Genomic DNA, 21781 nt, shown 5'->3' with positions numbered 1-21781 from the left:
GGTGTCCTTCTTTGGTGGGTGAGAAATCCTGATATTTATATTTTCCTTTGCGCGTGAAGAGCAAAACTTGCTTCTCCTATCAGAGGAGGCATGCTCCTGGTCAGGTTCATAGCAAATGGGGTTGGTAGTCCATCCTTAAAGCCCTCATGTTTCTCTAAGATCATGTTCTCCCAGAGACAGGCAGCTGTCTCTCTCTGTCTTACATCATGGGAGGCCAAAAGGTTACCTCTCCCTGAAACTCTCTCTGCCCATTCCTCTGTACCACATTCTCGCTACTTACAGAATGGGAACTCACACATGTTCATACCCTGCTTGGGGAAAAAATGTTTACCTTTTCACTGGTTTTCTGTATACTCTCTGAGAGTGGGGTGGGGCAGAAACTTTGCCATGGTTTCTTTGAGATAGAGTACATATTTAGCAAATGATATAGAATGACAGGTGGCAAGAATTTCCTTATTCTTAGCTGTTGGGCTTGACATATGACACATGAAATTGAATTGCTGACAGTTTATCCTGGAAAAGTCTACTATTTTATTTATTTATTTATTTATTTGTTTGTTTTTATTTATTTTTATTTTTTTATTTTAAAGATTTTATTTATCTATTTGAGAGATAGAATGAGAGATAGAGAGCACGAGAGGGAAGAGGGTCAGAGGGAGCAGCAGACCCCCCGCCGAGCAGGGAGCCCAATGCGGGACTCGATCCCGGGACTCTAGGATCATGACCTGAGCTGAAGGCAGTCGCCCAACCAACTGAGCCACCGAGGCACCCGAAAGGTCTACTATTTAGTTTAAAATAACTAATGAATGACTGGAGTTGTTGCTTTTATATATTTAAATTGGCTTTAAAATAATAATATATATTGTTACTATAAAAAGTCAAATAATACAGAAAATGTATGAAATAGAAAATTAAAGACCCTCTTACTCCTTTATCCACAGGTAATCACTGTAAACAGGGAGCATATATTCGTTGTAGTGTCATTGAAAACTAAAACTCCAGAGGGATATGATCTTTTACATACTTGTAATACTTTTGAATACCTATAAAGCTAGTGAGTAAGGATGTCCCTGTTTAGTTCGGATTTCTTGGTGCCAGAGTCGAGAAGCAGAAACATTCTTCCAAGAAGGAAAAGGAAAGAAAATGAAGATTGCAAGGATTCAAAGATATAGATATTTGAAGATGTGACTCTTTTATGTGTGTTCCTTGGCTTACTGGTTTAAACCTCTTGGGTCCAACCCCTGGTATCGTTTCTGTTGTGTTTATCGTCAGCTTTGCTGCTGCTGTTTAAGTATAAGGATGGGAACTGGGTTTGCCCAGAGTGACCAGAATTTTATCCTCTATAGTTTCTTCTGCCAAATTATTGGAGAAATGAAAATATGGGCCATGAATAAGTATTTTGAAAATAATATGATTCCAAAGTGGCTTTGAAGAAATGAAGTTTCATTCTAAATGATCCTTGTTTATATCCCATCTTTGGGGATGGGGCATTTCAGTGGTCAGTGTTCATTGTATGGTTCTTACTTCTCAGTCTAGGGAATTGAATCAAATTTAACAAGGATGAATCTAAACTTGGCCTTTGTATTGAGGAGCTGTGTGTTTTTTTTTTTTTTTAAGATTTTATTATTTATTTGACAGAGAGAGACACAGCGAGAGAAGAAACACAAGCAGGGGGAGTGGGAGAGGGAGAAGCAGGCTTCCCGCAGAGCAGGGAGCCCGATGTGGGGCTCGATCCCAGGACCCTGGGATCATGACCTAAGCTGAAGGCATATGCTCAATGACTAGCCACCCAGGTGCCCCGAGGAGCTGTGTTTAAAAAAAAAAAATTAAAAAAAAATTTTTATTTTGGAATGATTTTAAATTTCATGAAAGTTGCAAAAATAGTGCAGAATTCACATATGCCCTTCGCTTATCTTACCCTCATGTTAACAGCTTATATAACCACAGTACAATATCAAAACCAGGATATTAACAATGGCACAATACTTCTAACTAAACTAGAGACCTTAGTCAGATTTCACCGGTTTTTTCTTAATGTTCTCCCCCTCCAAGGCCATTCCAATTCAGAGTCCCACATTACATTTAGTTGTGTCTCCTTTGTCTCCTCCAATCTTGACAGTTCCTTTCTTTCCTAGTTTTTCATGACTTCGACACTTTGGATGAGTACTGCTCAGTTCTTTTGTTTGCCTTGTTTTTTCATGATAAGAATTGATACGGTAGAAATTGACCCAGTAAGAGAATGTCCCAGGTTTTCTCACAATAAAATTAAGATTATGCATTGTAGTAATACAAAGAGTAAAGCTTTTGGCAATACTGCTACGGAAATGCTGTTGTGTGTTTTTTGGCACATCCCATGGTGGGGGGCATTGGAGGGTGAGGCGCATGACATTAATATGTGCCATTACTAGCGATCACATGGTTAAGATGATACATCCTGGGTTTCTCCACTGCAAAGTTACTATTTCTTTCTTTTGTAATAAACACACATCTTAGGGCAGATACTTTCAGTCTATGCTAATATCCTGTTTCTTCTCAAGTCTTTGCCCACTGATTTTAGCGTCCAGCTGTGGATCTTGCCTTGCAACAGTTATTACTATGATGTAATAACTGGTAATTTTGTTTTTCCCTCATTCCTTATATGTCTGTTGACTGAGATTCTTCTGTAAGGAAGATCTTTTTCTTCTCCCCTGTTTATTTATGCATTGATTTATGTATTTATTGCCAGTATGGACTCGTGGGTATTTAATTATTTGTACAGTAATTTATTTTGGGCTCAGATTATTCCAGCTTTAGCCATTGGGAGCTCCTTCACATTGTTTCCTGTGTCCTTTTGACATGCTCTCATCCTTTTTTGAGAAATTCCTAGTTTTCTAGTACCATAAGATACCACAGACTCATCTTGTATTTTCCCTTCCCCAGCCCTGGAACCAGGCACTTCTCCAAGGAGCCCTGGTTCCTTTTATTGGGAAATGGTACATAGAAACCAAGATCTGGATGCTTGGTGTTCTCATTGTTACTGGGATGTCATTGCTCCTAGGCTTTCTCCATGCACAGACCTAGGAAATATATGTATGTATCCTAACCCACACATATACATTAATCTATATTTATTCCTTATATATAGATCCATTTGCACATATATTAAAAACAATGACTTACACTGATGCTTTGGATTCCAAAGCAATGCCACAAGATTTACTCAGTCTCCCTCTTTGCTTATTTGTAACTTCTTTCTCCAACAGTGAGAAAGGTGGCTCTCATTATCTGCAATATAGTTACCTGTTTATTCAATCCAAGTATGCACATAAATAATTTATAAAACTATTCCATAGCCTTGAAAGTAAAACAGATTTACTAATTAAAGTACAGTATCTGTATACAGCTCTTTTTATTTTTAGCCTTAGAACATTCAGTCAAGGTGTTTTTCAAAGTGACTTTTCTTCTACATTTCCTTCAGTGTGGTTGTTATTCATTTGTTATACAGCTAAGTTCATTTGTTTCTCTTTGTATCCATTTTTATCTGTTCCCCTCCCCCCCACCTCTGTATACTGGTTGATTGTATGTATGTACATAAGTACATATGTTTGTCCTTATGTATGTATGTATTCATGAATATATCACTACGGTTCCGAGAGTCAAAACTATACAAAATGGCATACCCAGAGACGTATTACTCCCTTTCCCCATTCCTATTCTCCTGTTCCTCATTCCTCCTTTTCATCCTTTTCCCACATACCATGGATCACTGATCTCTCTAGTTTCTAGATAAACCTAGTTTATCCTCCCTGCTTCCTAGATTTCTTTTGCAAATAAATGTGTATTTTCTTTTCCTTTCTTTTCTCTTCTTTCTTTCTTTCTTTCTTTCTTTCTTTCTTTCTTTCTTTCTTTCTTTCTTTCTTTCGAGAGAACAAGAGAGAGAGAGAGAACAAGTGTGAGTGGGGGGGGAGGGCAGAGGGAGAGGGAGAGAGAGAGTCTTAAGCAGGCTCCATGCTTGGTGTGGAGCCTGACACGGGACTCCATCTCAGGACCCTGAGGTCATGACCTGAGTTGAAATCAAGAGTCAGATGCTTAAATGACTGAGCCACCCAAGCACCCTGATAAATGTGTATTTTCTTTTGAACTACTTTAGTGAATTCTAATTCATATACCATAGAATCCACCAATTCAAAGTAAGTCTACAAATCAATGATTTTGAGTAAATTAGCTGAGTTGTGCAACTATCACATAATATAGTTTTCAAACATTTTCCTCGTCTCAATAAGATCCCTATTCCCAGCCCCAGCTCTGGACAACCACTAGTCTACTTCCTGTCTCTACAGATTTGCCTTTTCTGGATATTTCATATAAATAGAATTATACAATATGTGGTCTTTTGCTTTTGGCTTCCTTCACATAGCATGTTTTTGAGGTTCATCCATGTTGTAGCCTATACTGGCATTTTATTCCTTTTTATTGTTGACTAATATTCTATTGTATGGATATACCATATTTTGTTTATCCATCCACCAGTTGATGGATATGTGGGTTGTTTCTACTTTTGGGCTATCATAAATAATGTCACTATGAACATTTACCTGCAAGTCTTTGTGTGGACATAATTTTTCATTTCTTTTGGAGGTATACCTAGAAGTATAAAGAAATTTCTAGATTGCATGGGAAATTTGTTTAACCTTTTAAGAAACTGCTATGTTGTTTCCAAAGTGGCTGTGCCATCTTACGTTACTATCAGCAGTCTATGAGTGTTCCCATTTCTCCACATCCTCATCAACATTTGTTGTCTGTCTTTTTTATTCAAACTGTTCTAGTGAGTGTGAAATGGTATCTCATTGTGGTTTTAATTTGAATTTCCATAATAATTAATGATGTTGACCATCTTTTCATATGCTTATTACCCATTTCTCTGTCCTCTTTGGTCAAATGTCTATTCAAATTGTTTGCCCATTCTGAAATTAGGTTGTTTGTCTTATTATTGTTGTGAGAGTTCTTTGTAAGTCCTTTATGAGGTATGTGATTTGCAAATATCTTCCACCAATCTGTGGCTTGTCTTCATTTTATTTATTTATTTATTTAAAAGATTTTATTTATTTATTTATTTGACACACAGAGAGAGACAGCGAGAGAGGAAACACAAGCAGGGGAAGTGGGAGAGGGAGAGGCAGGCTCCTCGTTGAGCAGGGAGCCCAATGTGGGGCTGGATCCCAGGACCCTGGGATCATGACCTGACCGAAGGCAGACATTAATGGCTGAGCCACCCAGTCGCCCCTTATTTGTTGATTTTGTGTGTGCGTGTTTAAGATTTTATTTATTTATTTATTTATTTATTTATTTATTTATTTATTTATTTAAGAGCATGCACATGCTGGGGGGCAGCAGACAGAGGGAGAAGCAGGCTTCCTGCTGAGCAAGGAGCCCGATGTGGGACTCAAACCCAGGACCCTGGGATCATGACCTGAGCCAAAGGCAGACGCTTAACCGACTGAGCCACCCAGGCGTCCCTTAAAACTTTAAAAAGTTGTAAATTTTTATAAAGTCCAACTTATTAATTTTATTTTTTTTAAAGATTTTAGAGATAGAAAGCACGAGAGGGAAGAGGGTCAGTGGGAGAAGCAGACTCCCTGCTGAGCAGGAAGCCCAATGCGGGATTCGATCCCGGGACTCCAGGATCATGACCTGAGCTGAACGCAGTCGCTTAACCAACTGAGCCACCCAGGCGCCCCAACTTATTAATTTTAAAACTTATGAATTGTGTGTTTGGTGTTGTATAATCCAAGGTCTCGGATTTTTCTCATAAAAGCTTTATGTTTTCTCTTAAAAGTTTTATGGTTTTAGCTCTTGCATTTAGGACCCTGATCCATTTTTGTTGATTTTTTTGTAGGTGTGAGTTTAGGAGTCTTTTTTTTTTTTTGACAGAGAGAAACAGCGAGAGAAGGAACACAAGCAGGGGGAGTGGGAGAGAGAGAAGCAGGCTCCCCGCTGAGCAGGGAGCCTGATGCGGGCTCGATCCCAGGACCCTGGGATCATGACCTGAGCCGAAGGCAGATGCTTAATGACTGAGCCACCCAGGCGCTCCAGTTTAAGGGTCTAAATTCATCTTTTTGCATATGGACAGTTGTCTCAGCACCATTTGTTGAAATGACTATCATTTCTCCCAATAAATTGCCTTAGCACTCTTGTCTACAATCAAGTGACCGTAAATATAATGTTTATTTCTAGACTCTATCCTGTTCCATTGATCTGTATGTTTTTCTTTATGCCTGTACCACACTATTTTGATAACTGTAGCTTTTTGTAAATGAAAGTCCTCCAAATCAAAGGAAAGTTCTACTTTTTCAATATTGTTTTGGTTCTTCTGAGTCTTTTGCATTTCTGTATACATTCTAGGATAAGCTTGTCAAGGTCTGCCAAAAAGCACACTGGAATGTATGTATTTTTCATCTTCCTTGATTTTTTTTACATGATAATAAACTACAGATCCTCTTTTGCATTTTGATTTTTTTTAACTTAGTAGTATATCCCAGAAATCACCCCAAATCAGTTCATAGAGATCTTTCTCTTTTTTCAAAAAGATTTTATTTATTTATTTGAGAGAGAGAGAATGAGAGATAGCACGAGAGGGAAGAGGGCCAGAGGGAGAAGCAGACTCCCCGCCGAGCAGGGAGCCCGACGCGGGACTCGATCCCGGGACTCCAGGATCATGACCTGAGCCGAAGGCAGTCGCTTAACCAACTGAGCCACCCAGGAGCCCTTTCTCTTTTTTCAACAGCTGCACAGTACTTCATCGAATAAATGTACCGTAGTTCTTCAGATACTTTCCAATGTGTGGGCCCGTTAGGTTGTTTCTAGTATTTTTTGTTTGTTTGTTTTTTAAGGTTTTATTTATTTATCTGACAGAGAGAGACACAGCGAGAACAGGAACACAAGCAGGGGGAGTGGGAGAGGGAGAAGCAGGCTTCCCGCGGAGCAAGGAGCCCGATGCAGAGCTCGATCCCAGGACCCTGGGATCATGACCTAAGCCGAAGGCAGACGCTTAGCAACTGAGCCACCCAGGCGCCGCTGTTTCTAGTATTTTGTGATTACAAACAATACTGCAGTGAATAACCTTGTGCATATTATTTTTCCTGTTGTTGGAGCTGTATCTTCAGGGTAGATGCCTAGAAGTGGGATGGCTGGTTAGAGGGTAAATACATATGTCTCCATCCTAAAGAAATGGCCTGCCAAGGAAAAAAAAAAAAAAGAAATGGCCCCTGTCTGGCTTACTTCTCTTTTATTCCTCAGACATTGATGAGTGTGAAAATGAACTCAACGGAGGCTGTGTCCATGACTGTTTGAATATTCCAGGCAATTATCGCTGCACATGTTTTGATGGCTTCAAGTTGGCTCATGATGGTCATAATTGTCTTGGTAAGGAAAACGGTTGGAAATGGTGGGGCTCCTTTACTTACCCTCTGGTGCCCCACCCTTTTGTTTCCTTTGATGAAAACATACTCATTAAAACAAAAAGGGCATCAGAGACTTGTGTTTTCCGCCTCCCTAGAAATCACACTCCCTGACAGAAAACCAGGTAAAGTGTTTCAGTTTTTATGTGATCATTCATGATATAAATTCTCCATTAGTCTAAGGAGATGGACATCATTGTTATTACTCATTTCTAGCATTGACTTGTCCCCTTTAAGATCTTTGGCCTTGGGTTGAAAGACTTATAACCATTTCTTTAATGCTGTAAGTATCTCTATCCTAGAATTAGGTAAAACTACTTGTTCTGAAAATTCCAAATGTGTGATTGGATCTCAGTCAGGTAACCCCACCCCCTTTTTGCTTGAGAGACAGAGAAGTTCAAATAGAAACCTTCCATTAACATCCTCCTTTTATTCCACAAAACAGGAACATCTGTTGGAGTTTTAGTCCCTGAGTTAGGGACTGCAAAGGGCGTTGTTTATGTTGGTTGTTTCTGCCAGGAATAAAACAGAATTCAGAAATAGCAAGCAATTGGATGGGGCTGAGTGGGCTGAGTGTTGAATAGTCTTAGATGATGCAGCACACCTGGCAGACAGGTATTTGTGGTCTGTTTCCATTTTAAGGCTGATGTTATCAGTTGTACAGAAGGACATCCTGGGAGACAGATGGCATCAGGGTCCTTGACACTGACGGCCCTTTGTCTGGTTAACCTGCTGATGTCTGTTCGGCTGACCAAGGAGTAACTTGAGCCAAGCCCTGACACGGTGGGGACAGCTATTGAGATGTTCCATTATGGTACAGGGGGAATGGCTGCTTGATTAAATGCTTTGAGAGCAGCATAAAAGTCACTAGGTAAATACAGACAGAACTCGTTTTTTGAGTGGTGGAGAAGGAGAGACTTTCCATCTGGGAATCAACCCTTGTATGTCGTTTATTCCACTTCGGTGTCCCCTGGAATCCCATCCTGATATAGATTCTGGGCCTTCCTGTTGGTGCCCTGTGCGCGAGGTCAGTCTTTGGGTCAGAACACTTGGCCTTACAAGCCTGCGGTGGTCAGGAAGATTTGATTGAGGGCTGAGGGCTCACTAACCCCTTTGTAGACTTCCTAGGGCAGTCAGGACCACAAAAAGACACTAGAGAGCCAATCCTGACAACAGCAGTCAATTGAGATTAATTAAAAACTCAAAAAAAAAAAATGAAGTCACTTTCAGTGTGTAATTTTTGGGGAAGCGTGCAGTATGTTTTGGGGGTTTTGTTTTTACCATTTCCTGGGGGTGAGTCTCACATTTCCTTTTGATTTGCCAAAAGTGGCATTTGGGGGAATTTATGTCTAATGGCAGATCTAGTCATCACAGTTGTGCTAAACCCCAAGTTGTGCCTGGGGGAATATGTGAGCTTCCTAGGAGCAACAGGCCAAACCACCCAGGGTTTAAGGACCTGGGCCAGGTTTGGGTCGGGTGGTTCCGAGTCAAGGCTGGCTCAGAAATCCTGAGGCCGGGGGTCTTTCCTTGCCTTGGCTGCTAACACAGATATTTCAGCGGACTCTCTCCATTTCCCCTCCTTGGGGTCTCTTGGTGGCCTCGGTAGCAAGGATCTGCCTAGCAGAAATATCCTGACTATCCGCTGAGTGTATCTGAAGGGGCTAAGGATTCTTTAAAGGAAGCCATGAGAAAATGAAGTGGTACGGTAAGAAGAGCAAGACCAGCAGACACAGAGATTTCTGTGCCATTTAGACTTCCATTTTGTGACATGGAAGCTCAGAGGCAAAACTTTTCAGGAGCAGCACTGTCCAGCGTTCCCTGGGCTGACCGCTGACCTCTCCTCGGCCCCTTACCACATGTTAGCCACAAATATATTAGCCAGAATATACCTCTTAAGCCTGGCACTAAACCCAGAGTGCTTCAAGATCCTGAATGCCTGAGAGCCTGAGAAACGAAATGCAGCCCTCTTTCGTGTAGCTCACCTGCCTGAATTCAGTTTCCATTTATCGAGTGTCTAGGAGTGCTTCTTAGCTATTCAGTGTTGTGGCATTGGTTCTCAACTCCGGCTGCACATTAGAATCATTCAAGAAGTTTAAAAAAAAACACCATTGCCTAGGTCTCATCCAAGACGAGTTATGTCAGTGTCTCAGGAGGTGGGGTCCCGGCATCTGGGTGCTAACGTGCAGCCAGGGTTGAGAACCACTGTTTTGCAGTCTGGAGAAACTCACCAGGTGAGTGATACCTATTTGTGCATGTGAACCCACACACTTTTTGTATTAATTCAGTCAGAGTACATCACCCAACTCAATGGCACATTTCTAGTGGCTTTGGAGAAAGGAATAGTGGGTTAAAGGTAGGATGGATGGGTGGCAGCTCAGAGGGGAGCACACCTTTACTCAAAACCAATCCAGGATTTGGCATTCAGGGAAACAGATCTCTCCTGCTCACCATGAGTCCTCATCATGGAACACCTTGGCCAGGTGTGTTCCAGCGGTTCATCCTTTGGAATGTGCTCCCTTTACCCTTTGGCATAGAGAAGGGCAAGTTTGTTAGGCTTGAGGGGATGGCTCGGGTCCCATCTGTTTAGAAAGACATCTGCCTGGTAGTGTGGGAGGATGCATGACTGTAAGATCTGAAGCTTGAAACCAGATAACAGATATTTAAATGTGAATTTTCTTGTTATGGATGTGCCCAGAAGCTAGTGTTAGGCACATGGGAAATCAGGCTGGAGAAGTAAATTGCTTTTATTATTTATTTCTATTTTTAATTTTTTTAGATTTTATTTCTTTATTTGAAAGAGAGAGAGCGCACGTGCGCAAGTGAGCAGTGGGAGGAGCAGAGGGAGAGGGACAAGCAGAGTCTGTGCTGAGCATAGAGCCCGATGCGGGGCTTGATCTCACAACTCGGAGATCATGACCTGAGCTGAAACCAAGAGTCGAACGTTTAACTAACTGAGCCACCCAGGCGCCCCAAAATAAATTGCTTTTGTTTTTTTTTTTAATTTTTTTATTGTTATGTTAATCACCATATATTACATCATTAGTTTTTGGTGCAGTGTTCCATGATTCATTGTTTGTGCATAACACCCAGTGCTCCAAGCAGAACGTGCCCTCCTTAATACCCATCACCAGGCTAACCCATCCCCCTACCCCCCTCCCCTCTAGAACCCTAATAAATTGCTTTTGTATCAGCCTTCTCCTTAAGGCTTTGTCATGTCTGAGGCTTTTTCCTCTGCTTTGGCTCTGGTGATGCTATGCTCTCCTGCTTTTTTGTTCATGCACTGAACAATGTGCATCTGCAGTTCCAGGGCTGTGCTAAATAAAACAAAAATCTCTGTCCTCAAGGAGTCTGCAATCCAGTGGAGATGGATAAGTGAAAGGTTTTGAGGGGTCAAAAGGTGCAAATTAAAAAAAGAAGACTTTGAGAATGTGATACGGTCAGTGTATTGATGGAGCTGTGCACAGAGTAATATATGACACAATGGAAGGAAAGTCCCTTAACCCACCCTGGGGGGGCGGCGGAAGACAGGTAGAGGATGACTCATTCCCTCTCCGTCTTTCTGATGGCTCCTTCTCTGGGGCTTCTGCTGTCTCCTCTACTTTCTCCTGCCCCTGGTATTCTCCTGAATTCTGCCTCTGGCCCTGTGCTCTCTGCCACCCTTCTCTCCCTTCCCACTCCTGCCTTCGGCTTTCTCCTCTACATCCACCACTTCATCAGGCCACCACAAGTAAACGGCTTTCCGAGGTGTCTTCACAACACCAGACTCAGGTTTTCCACTGCCTTCTGGACCAAGGCCTGAAGGTCAGCATCTCACACACATCACCTTCCTGCCATGGTGGGGGCCAACCTCATCTTCACGCCCATTTCCCCACCCGGCTCTGGTCTTCATGTTTCTCGGCCACCGTACCGGATGCCCACGTGGTTTTCCACCCTGCAGGCACCTTGTCCACAGGCCTCTTCTGTTTTTTCTATTTCTTCCTTCCTAGGCATCCCCATGGCCAGACCCCAGGTCTGGTCCCCCACTAGCCCCAACTGAGGCTATTTCAGGTACACACGTGAAGCCAGACTCCCAGACTTTCAATTCTTCTTGTATCCTACCCTTCCTCGGCTACCACCTTCTTCTTCCCAACTCAAGGGTCTGACCATGCCACCCTTGCTACAGTGGTTCCCAACTGCCTCCCCAATCAAGGCCGAACTTCTTTGCCTGGTACCCTCCCAGCTTTATCTCCTGTAACTTCCCTGCATGGACCTGTGCTCCAGCCAAATTGAATGGCTGCCCTTATCTGAACATACTCCATGCTCCCCCCCCCCGCCCAGCATCTGCACTACGTTCCTGCCCTTTCTTTTGCCTAAAATCCCTTCTCCTGATTTAGAACTGAAGACATCCTGTAGGGCCCATCTTTCATCAGCTTTTCCATAAAACCCATCCCGGTACCCTACAGCCAGGTGGCCTCTTCATCCTTCGCACCACCTTTTACTGTATCCCACAATTACTCGGATGTTTGTCTCCTTCCCTCTGCTGACGGGGCAGGCTCCCAGAGCAGAAGAATTTGATCGTACTCATCTGTGTTTTACTGTCTCCTCTAGCACCATACTCTGGAAAGAGAAGGTGTTCAGTGAGTATTTACTGAATTGATTATCTTGTGTCTGTGTGGAAGGCCTGGTTAAGGGCGCCCCAGAGCTCTGCGGTCTGGGGTCCCTGCTGACTTCAATTCGGAGAGCTACTGTGATGCAGGGAAGGAAGAGGGACCTCATCTCTGCCTAGCAGGTGTCCCTGAACTGCCGGGAGGGGTGGGCATTTGAAACAGTCCCCAGAGCCAAGGCTAATCCTTCTCTCCCTCCAGATGTGGACGAGTGCCTGGAGAACAATGGTGGCTGCCAGCACACCTGTGTCAACGTCATGGGGAGCTATGAGTGCCGCTGCAAGGAGGGATTTTTCCTGAGTGACAATCAGCACACGTGCATTCACCGCTTGGAAGGTGCCTCGGCTCTGCTGTGGGTGGGTGGGGGGTGTGTGGGGGGGTAGGGGGCAGGCAGTGTCACCTCTGAAAACCTCCCCCACCCTCAGTGATTTTTCGAGGGGAAGCATGGAGTATGGGAAAATCTGGAGGCCTGGGGATGAGTCCAGACCCTGCTACTGGGTAACCCTGGGCAGGCTATTTTAGCTTCCATTTCCTCACCTGGCAAAATAAGTGGGTTGGGCTGGGTGAGTTCTGAGGTCTCTTCACACTCTCACATTCCTGATTCTAATCTTTAAATAGAGAACATTTCAAACATGACTAGATGTCTCAAGAGAAATGTAATGGACAGTCTGCCAAGTTTTTCAAAACGGTGCTGCAAACCACAGCACCAAGTGCGAGCCTGCTCTGGGCTCTGGGTGGGTAGGGAGGGGCTGGAGCCTTCTTATAGGGACAGGCAGACCCAGCTCTGCCCTTCCCTGGGTCTCCCACTTTTGAACTCTGAGCCTCTGGGCTTCCAGCGCAGAGGGACCCCCCTCCCCAGACGTGGGCTTTCGATGCTGTGGTTTTCCCCAAGCCACCGCTTACCATGCCTCCAGAAATTTTGTAGACGGCTCTTCTGATGGCCTCCCTTTTGTTCTCTTTGCCTTGGGTCTATACCTTTTTTATTCCTCTGTTAGTTCAGTGGATTCTCGGGGGGGGGGGGGGGGGGGGCGGGGAGAGGCATTAACTGAATGACATGTTTTTAATTCTCTGCTCTTTCTTAAGCTGAAGGACTACGTTTTGATGGCTGGGTTGTCCCGGGGTTGCCCGTGCGTGTTTGTAAGGGAAGTGCTCTAAACATTAGACTATTAACTCCTTTTGGCATGTGCTGCTTGTTCGTTCTCATAACTGAAGAATGAGGCGATTTTAAGTTCTTCTGCTATTTAATCACACATTTGTAGATTTGTTGTTGAATCATGGTTTTTGTGACTTTTTTTAAAGATTTTATTTATTTGAGAAAGAGAGAAAGCCAAAGACACAGCACGAGCAGGGGGGAGGGGCCAAGGCAGAGGGAGAAGCAGACTCCCCCGGAGCAGGGAGCCCTAATGCGGGGCTCAGTCCCGGGACCCTGGGATCATGACCTGAGCCAAAGACAGACGCTTAACCGACTGAGCCACCCAGGTGCCCCTCTTATGACTTTTCAAGGGTATCTTTGTGGAAGATGATTTTTGCCTCATTTTCCAAGAATGATGGATCCTTTCTTCTACCTGGCTGGAAAAGGCTGTTTGGGTACTAAGAAGAATGGTCACAGGCCAGTGGATTTGATGAGTCTTATCACCCCGAGCCTGCTGGTTCTCAGTGTTTGGGCAGGAGAGACACGCACCCTGGCTCTAATCAGGCAGATCTCTTATCTCATGCAGGCGTGGCCCTTGATAGACTAGCAGTTGGGTTTCACATTCCTGGTAGGTTCTCTGGACTTTTCTGTGAGCCTTGCATCTGGGATGAGGTAGGATTAAGAAGCCAGCAGTAAGAGCGATCTCGGGGCACCTCCTCTTTGGTTGCTCAAAGCTGCTTCTTGGGAAGTCACTCGGCTTTCCCTACAGGTGCCTCGGATAGGAGTGGGGACCTGTGGGTCAGGCCGTTGCTTAAACACAGTATGGTTCCCCACCGACTCACAAAGCCGTTCACAGCGATTAAGATCATCTCTTACCTTGCGCTTCCAAAGCAGTGGCTCAGCCCCTCTCTCCCTTCCGACAGAACCTCCAGACTGATTACAGACACAGGCTCTTCATAACAGAAGTAAATACAAAAGCAGTTCCTTTCTGCAATCTGTGTTTTCTAAATTTTCTACAATTCAGACATTCTTGGATTCCCTGAAGAGTATTTAAAATGAACATACTTGTCTGGAGCTAAAAGCAAAATCCAAGAATTTGAGTTGTGGTCTGTAAGTGCTCTCTGATTTTTCTGTTGTATTGCAGGCTGATTTCTTGGTGAATTCATGGCAGCCTGAGCCAACAGATTATAGCGGTTGATAACAGACCCTGTCCATCCTAAGGTTTTAACTCTTCAAATACAACAGTCTGTAAACAGTGTTCCTTTAAGATTTATTTCCTCCTTGATGTGCATATTAAACTCTTAGAAACTGTATTAAAATGGACTTTAAAACCCCCTGTTGATACTCCAAAATTGGTTAAAAGAAGGTAATACTGCAAGCTTGTATTTTTTGGTGTTGCAGTTATTTTTAATAATTATTTACTAAATGTTCTTCAATTCAGGGGATCATAATAGATGATTCTGAGGGAAAGCTTAAGCTATTGATTTTTCTTTTTTTTTATTCTTAGAGACCCCAAAGCTCTGATAAAGAGATTGTGTGTTTTCACCCATGTAATGGGGGTAGGCTGGGGAGAGACATACTGCCGCAGCCAGGCTTTGTCCCTATTCATGGGTGCTCAGGCTCTCAAAATGAGCATTCCTTTTTTGTTTTGCCTGCTCTGAGAATATTTTTCGATGTTTGCACCACTGCCTTTTCAGAGTAGGGGGAAGTGTCAGGGTAGTGAGGAAGGGGCTATCTCTCAGCAGGGCCTGTTTCCATCCTTTATAGAATGTTTCTCACTCTGCAAGATATATTTTTCTCCAGTTTCCAGAAATATTCTTCAGTGGGACCACCGCAATAGGATATTTCTAATGTTTTTGAGCTATTTCCCTCCTGGTGAACTAGCAACCTGAAACATGATTGCCAGCCCTCCTAGTTTGGACCAGACCCATCTGCCTCCCTAGGAGTGGCCTTTTTTTTTTGAGTCAGAGAACTATGAACAGCTTCAGGGGCACCTTTTGAAAAGCCCCCAGCATTTCCAGAGCAATTTTAATGTCTATTATCTCCTGGTAACTTTAGGTCTAGCTCGATATGATAGGGCACCAGGGGACAACTTTTCATGTATCCCCAAGGCATCTGGCACCCAGTCAGGTTTGTTTGTTTGTTTGTTTGTTTTTAACAGTCAATTCTTTCTTTTTTTTAATATTTTATTTTTAAGTAATCTCTTTTTTTAATTTAATTTAATTTTGTAATAGTCAATTCTTATGAAATATTTCTTGTATAAATGAATTGCTGCTCTGAGGCAGGACAGGTCACTTTGCAAATGTCTCCACAGACTCGTAAACAGGGTGAGAAGAAGCGGCCGCCCCTGACCTGTCCGGAGAGCGTGCTTTGCTGGTGTTGCCACTGCCCTTTCTTGGGCACGGTCATGTTCAGCTCTAGAGGCTCCTGGCACCCGTGATCCCAAATGCTCTGCTGACCCAAGGACAAATGTAATTCTTGCCGGGCCTTCCTAGGAGGATAGAACGTCGCTTCCAGAGGCAGCTGTCTCTCACCTCCTGTGCTGTCTCAGAGTTGGAAGCAAATAACATTTCCACAAATCACCAGCCAGAGCTACGAGAGAGCTTTGCTCTCCTCGGGTCCAAGCCCCATTCTGTGTTAACTGACAGCAGCCTTGGCATGGGTGAATGAATCACGCAGATGGAGTGCGGGAGTTTAAACAGCTTGTAACTGTCAGAGAAAAAACAAAATGGTTTTAAGAGAGTATGGGATGTATTAACTGTCACGCTGTCTTTTGGAATAGGAATGACATCTGTTTGTATTAAAACGGCTATTCCAGTTGAGCACAGATCAACGGTTCTGTGGTGAGAATTGGAGAGAAGTGACTTTTGACTTAATTAAAACCACTTGGCTAACTAAGGTTTTAGGGGCAGGACAGGACAGTGTAGGATCCCAGAGAAGTCGAATGAAAACTTCTTGTACTCATGTTTAAAACAGTGCTACTTCCTGTGTTAGAGAGTGTCTTGTTAGCTGAGAACAAAAAACCTACTCTCTGTACTTTGCATTGTACAGATGCAAAGAAGCATCAGACGGGCATGTAGTCAGTAATGCAGTAGGAGCTGAGCAAAGGTCTTGAGAATACTCTTGGGCATGATAATAGTTCCTGGCAGGTGATGGGGTCTGAGAGAGTCGTATTGAGAAGAGGCAGGATTCTGGCAAAACACATGGACATACACTAGGTTATGATCCCCATCATTTAAATGCGTGTTAAACCAGCCGGGGAAATAACCCCCTTCCCTGCCCTGTGACCACAGGATTGGACCGTAATGAAAATGATAGTCTACCTGGAGAGAATTTTACAGCGGCTGAAGGAAACCACATGCCCGCGGGTCCCTCTGCGGCTGTGTTGTGCTGTGCTCCGAGCCTGCTGGGGGTGGTGGGTGCCCAGGGACTAAGTGACAGTGGTCACTGAAGAGAGGCCCTGGGCCCTTTGTGTACTGATGCCAAAATACAGTAGTCACAGTCACCTCCAAAGTGTGGATTTGGTTGGGGGAGAAAAGAGGGTTGAGGTTTTCGGAAAATTATCTTCAAGAGTATGTGAAAAAGTTGGCCATCTTCATCTATCTGCAGATAGTCTTAGATTCTCCTTCTTTCTTTGCCTTCTTGGTCAGCCTGGGTAACAACCTGGCGGAGATAAGAGTCTGAGTGCCGGTTCCTGGGGTCTGCAGGCTGTGGCTCCTCACACACCAGAGAGCCTCTGGGGGGCGCTTTCTTTTCCGAGTATTAGGAGGGCTCCTTCCTCTTTAGGAGACTTGAGGCATCGGATCTCTTGGGTGACAGAGGAAATTCTTCATGTCTCTGTTAGTTGACCTGGCTGGATTTTAATGGCATGTTTTCTTAAAATGTGGGGCTGATGGAGACCCAGGCAGTCAGGTCCCAGCCTCCAGCCCTTCGCAGTGCCCCTGGGGCTCAGGACTGTGCTTGCAGCCTGGTCACTGGCTGCGTGCTGCTCTTTTGCAGAGGGTCTGAGCTGCATGAATCAGAATCACGGCTGTAGTCACATCTGCAAGGAGGCCCCGAGGGGCAGCGTCGCCTGCGAGTGCCGGCCGGGCTTTGAGCTGGCCAAGAACCAGAGAGACTGCGTCTGTAAGTACAGACTAGCACAGGCCTGTGCTGGGAGCCGGCCTATCCCAGGGGGTGTCTTCTGCAGCCCAGCTCAGAAATGCCACCTCACAGCAGAGCAGCCGCGTCCAGGAAGGCAGTCGTCTCAGGATACTGACCTCTACTGAGGACTAAATTCGCTGCACAAGGGGTGGGCTCCCCTAGGGAAGGAGGGAAGGAAGATGATGCTTTTTAAGGGACCTAATCAGAAGGAAATAAAATTCAGAAGGACTGTGAATGCTGGGGCCGGTCTCCCTGTTCCCACAGAATAAAATCAAACGTGGTCATCTGGCAACCACAGCTCTTTGCTCCCTGGTCCTGCTTCTTGTACAAACCTCATCTGCCTCCTTTTCCCAAACACCCTACCTCTTTGTTGGAGAACAGCCCGTGTTCCTTCATGCCTCCAAGCCTTCTCCAAGCGCTCCTCCCGACCTGGCTTGGTGAATTCTCAGTCAACCTTTAATATTCTGCCTAACTTCTAATAATGAGAAGGAGATTAGCTGCTTTTGAGGGCACATTTACTATGTGTAAAGGCTTGTCCAAAGATGTACCAATTCCATTGAATTCTTAATATCACCACCCTATTGAGCTAAGTATTATCCTCATTTTGTGGAGAAGGTAAAGCAACAAGGTCACACAGGGAGCATGCGCCTAGTGAGGGTTCAGGTGTAGGTCCTCCTAACTCTCAGGCTGGTGCACCTTGCTAAACATCCCTGGAAGCCTGCCCTGACCAGCCGGGCAGCCATTTTGTATTTTGGCTCCTACAACACTGTTGGTTCCTCAGTGAGAGCATGGGACGCCCGGGTTGAATTGTACATTTATGTGTCTGTCCCCTCACCTGTGAACGCCCCCAGTCAGGGATCTCGTTTTAGTTCTGCCTCTCAGTCTTCCCCCAGTGCCCAGTGCAGGATGTGCTCAATACACGTTTGTTTACTGAATGAATGAAGGGTGTCCACCGTCCGGACACAGCTGCCACACGATGATGAAACACAAGAATGAAACTCCAACTGGTCATAGGAAATAACCGGCCATTAAAGGTGTTCCTAAACCACTATTTATGCCAGAGGAAACATGGACAGTTTTCCTTTAGCAACGCTTCCCAAAGCCACGGACCTTCTATAATTTCCCCGCAGTTTGCTAGGGATGGTTGTTTACAGCAAGTCGGCCTTAGCCGTTAAGAGAGGAGGAGGTTGTTTCTCCAGTAAGAGCCTTATCTCCATTGTCTCCACCACAAAGCAGAGAGTGCAGCCCTGAAGCCTGCCAAACCAGGGCTAGTGCCACCACCACCACCACCACCACCACCACCACCACCACCACCACCACCACCACTTGGGGCCCCTAAAAGTGAGGCTGTCCCTGAGGGCTTCCCGTGGGCTAAGCAAAGTGGAGACCCTTCCTCGCTCCCCATATCCTCACAAGGATGACCCAGGTCTCCAGATGAGGCTCACCTGTGGAGTGAGACTCTGGCCAGTAGAATACCTGGAATTTAAAATTTTAAATTTTTCAATATTTTTAAGAGGTCACTTCTCAAATAATATTATAATCATGTTTGAGGAAAAAACAAAAAGAAAAAAAATGCAGAATTCTACCATATAACCAGCTGTTTCACTTTGTTTTGCTCTTTCTTCCTGCCCCTTCTTTTTTCATATTCCTATTTAGTTCTCATGAGTACACAGTGTTTATCTCACGGTGAAGCAGAACAGTTTCTTTCTCACATCACAAATACGTATTTAGTTTTTTTAAACTGGAAAAATGACAAATGCCTGTGTAAGAATTCAAACAGTTCTAAGGGTGTAAAGGAAGCATATTCTTCCCTCTCCCATTTCTCCTACCAGAGGTAACCACTGTTCACTTTGATGAATACATTAGTTTTGACTTGTTTTTTTGTTTTCTGTTTTTGTTTTGGCTGGTATCAATGAATTCATACACAGTCTTTGTAATTCTTGGGTAATGTTGCATTAAGTATGTGCAGAGTCATCATTTCCTCTGAACACTGTCCCTTCTAACTAATCTAGATAGAATCAGATGAGAGAAATGCTAACATATATGTACAATTAAGTATTATCTGTTTCTCCCAGTCATAAAGGGCTGTAACATTTTCTATAGGCCCAGTATAGCTGCATTAATATGCAAACTTCTTCTGATAGACCAAAGCAGTAGTCTAGAATCTTTTGGTATAATAGTGGTCATCTGGCAACCACAGCTGAATGAATAGTGAAAATCTGCCTTTCCATCCCCATCTTCCTATATAATTGCTCAAATCTGTCATTCGGCATTTCTTGAATTCATGCTCCGACTATCTATTTACATAGACAGCAACAGGCTCTGAGTCAGAGTTACTTGTTTTACTCACAGAGCCTAGCACATACTAGGTGCGCAAATACACGCTAAATGAATATCAGAGACCTGAAACAAAAACAGCCCCAGTTGTGGAAAACTCAGCGCTCAGCGTGTGGATTCCTTTTCTTCTCAGTGACCTGTAACCATGGAAACGGTGGGTGCCAGCACTCCTGCGAGGACACTGCTGAAGGCCCAGCGTGTAGCTGCCATCCCCAGTACAAGATACACGCAGATGGGAGAAGCTGCCATGGTGAGTGACCCTGACACTTGGTAGGGGTCCGCCCCAGCCTGCCCACCCATAACCCTAACCCCTAACCCCTAACCTTAACCCTAACTCCCTAGCCCCCTGCCCCCTAACCCTACCCCTGTGAATGTTGTTTAGCACCAGGTTTGGGGTGCTTCCGGTCCATTTGCCTCCAAATAGGTCCCGTGCTGCCTTACATGTGACAGTGGGAGTGAGTGGTCTAGTCCTGGGAGAAGGAGGTCTCTCTCTCCCTGTGCCACCTCAGAAAGCCCTTTCTCTTCTCTTAGACTAGGGGGGGCTCCTGAAGATGGTATTCTGGAGGCTGGGGCCAGGGCGACATGAAGTTAAAGCTAGCCATTTGTGATGATGCAGTGGCTGTTATGGTCAGCAGAAGACAGTGTTGCGTATTTCTGTCAGGATGCCAATCCTGTACTTTGTGGCATGCCCTTCGCTAGCTCCATTTAGAGGTTCCCAGCCCCAAGATTCTTTTTGTGCTGGACTAAGGGTACTGGAGTGAACCTGAAGCTTGCATTCCCTGGTGTCTCTTTGGTCACTGCAATATGCTTCAAGAATCTTTTCCAATGTTAACTAAGGCTCTGTGGCCCTTTAACAGGCCAGGTTTCCCACAGAGCCTCGTTACAACACATTTTTATTGAGCGAACAGAGTCGCATATCCTCCATTGTTCTCACGTCTGGGGTTTCGGCAGAAGTGGTTGTGCAGGGGGTGAGCCATCTGACTCATTCAGTTGGAGAACTGTGCTCTTGGGCGTCTCTTACAGAGCGAGAGGACACTGCTCCGGAGGTGACAGAGAGCAATGCCACGTCGGTGGTGGACGGTGATAAGCGGGTGAAGCGGCGGCTGCTCATGGGTAGGCGCTTCCCCCACCCTTCCCTGGCCACTGTCCTTGACCCTGTCCCTCCCTCATTTACTACCTCAGGCCTGAACCAGGGGCCCATATGCCCTCAGACCAGCTGGACCAGGGTCAGCAGCTCCTGTCAAGCCAGACTGTGTCTGCTCTTCCCCCACTGCTGTTACTTAGTCCCCATCCAAGGACCCGGCAATTGTGGGACGGGCACCAGCCCCCTGAATGGCCCAGTTAGTGTCCCTGCGCTGACCCCCCTGCCCTGAGCCCCTGTCTCCCGGTCTTTCTTCACACTGGAGGTAATAGAACCTACCTCTGAGGGTTATCAGGAAGCTCAGTGAGGATGACAATGTGCCAAAGTGCCCAGAGTCCGACGCCTGGGACTTCGTGGGTGGTCAGTGAATGTCAGCGCCAGTCCTTCTGAGCGGCTGTGACCAGGGAGGTACTTTGGGCAGTCCCTTGCTTAGCAGGGCCATGTGTCTGGGTTTTTGTCAGCGGAGTCCTCGTCCCTCTGACTTCAGCCCTTGTTGATGGCAAAAGAGATGAATGCAAAAGAGTGGCACTTGGCTGTGGGTGTAGGAAGGTCTGCCAGTGGAGCTGGAGCCTGGAGCAGAAGTAGAGGCTGTGGCTGTGGGGGCGGCAGTCAGGTCCTTTGGCGAATTACTGTTCCAGAGAAAGCTTGGCTTGACCGGAACAAAACCAACTTATTGATAGCTTCTAGATTTAACAGGTAATATATTGAGCAGCCATTGGTCACCGGGCACTGAGCTCTTTTCTGCCCTCTTAAAGTTATTTTTAATTGTGTTAAGTTAAAATACTACATATGAATAATATAAAAAAAAACCTTAAAAACCTAAATAGTGCTATTAAGCTTGTAATGAGACGTCATTTTCTTGCCTCAAAACTTCCCTTTCTCTCATCCCATTTGCCAGAGGTAACAGTTTCCATTTCTCCTAGTTTCTTCTTCTGACTCCCCTTCCCCC

At 44.9% G+C, this 21781-nt stretch overlaps 1 protein-coding gene across 3 annotated transcripts in view; it reads left to right on the top strand.

Annotated features, from left to right (window-relative positions):
* The window catches only part of SCUBE2 (signal peptide, CUB domain and EGF like domain containing 2), a 72774-nt gene that overhangs the window by 2672 nt on the left and 48321 nt on the right, over window positions 1-21781 (top strand). Inside the window, exons 3-7 of one of the 3 annotated variants that reach the window (XM_027579591.2) lie at window positions 7276-7401; window positions 12281-12415; window positions 17211-17336; window positions 19825-19941; window positions 20715-20804. In XM_027579591.2, the coding sequence (XP_027435392.1) occupies window positions 7276-7401; window positions 12281-12415; window positions 17211-17336; window positions 19825-19941; window positions 20715-20804 (594 nt within the window). Of the gene's footprint in view, window positions 1-7275; window positions 7402-12280; window positions 12436-13103; window positions 14177-15525; window positions 15683-17210; window positions 17337-19824; window positions 19942-20714; window positions 20805-21781 lie in introns of those variants that run through there. The other 2 variants (XM_027579592.2, XM_027579593.1) reach the window with 2 other exon arrangements.

Source organism: Zalophus californianus, chromosome 11, assembly GCF_009762305.2.
Source record: "Zalophus californianus isolate mZalCal1 chromosome 11, mZalCal1.pri.v2, whole genome shotgun sequence".
Lineage (NCBI taxonomy): Eukaryota > Metazoa > Chordata > Mammalia > Carnivora > Otariidae > Zalophus > Zalophus californianus.
Note: the sequence above shows the minus strand (reverse complement) of the source record. Positions and strands in the feature narration are given on the sequence as shown.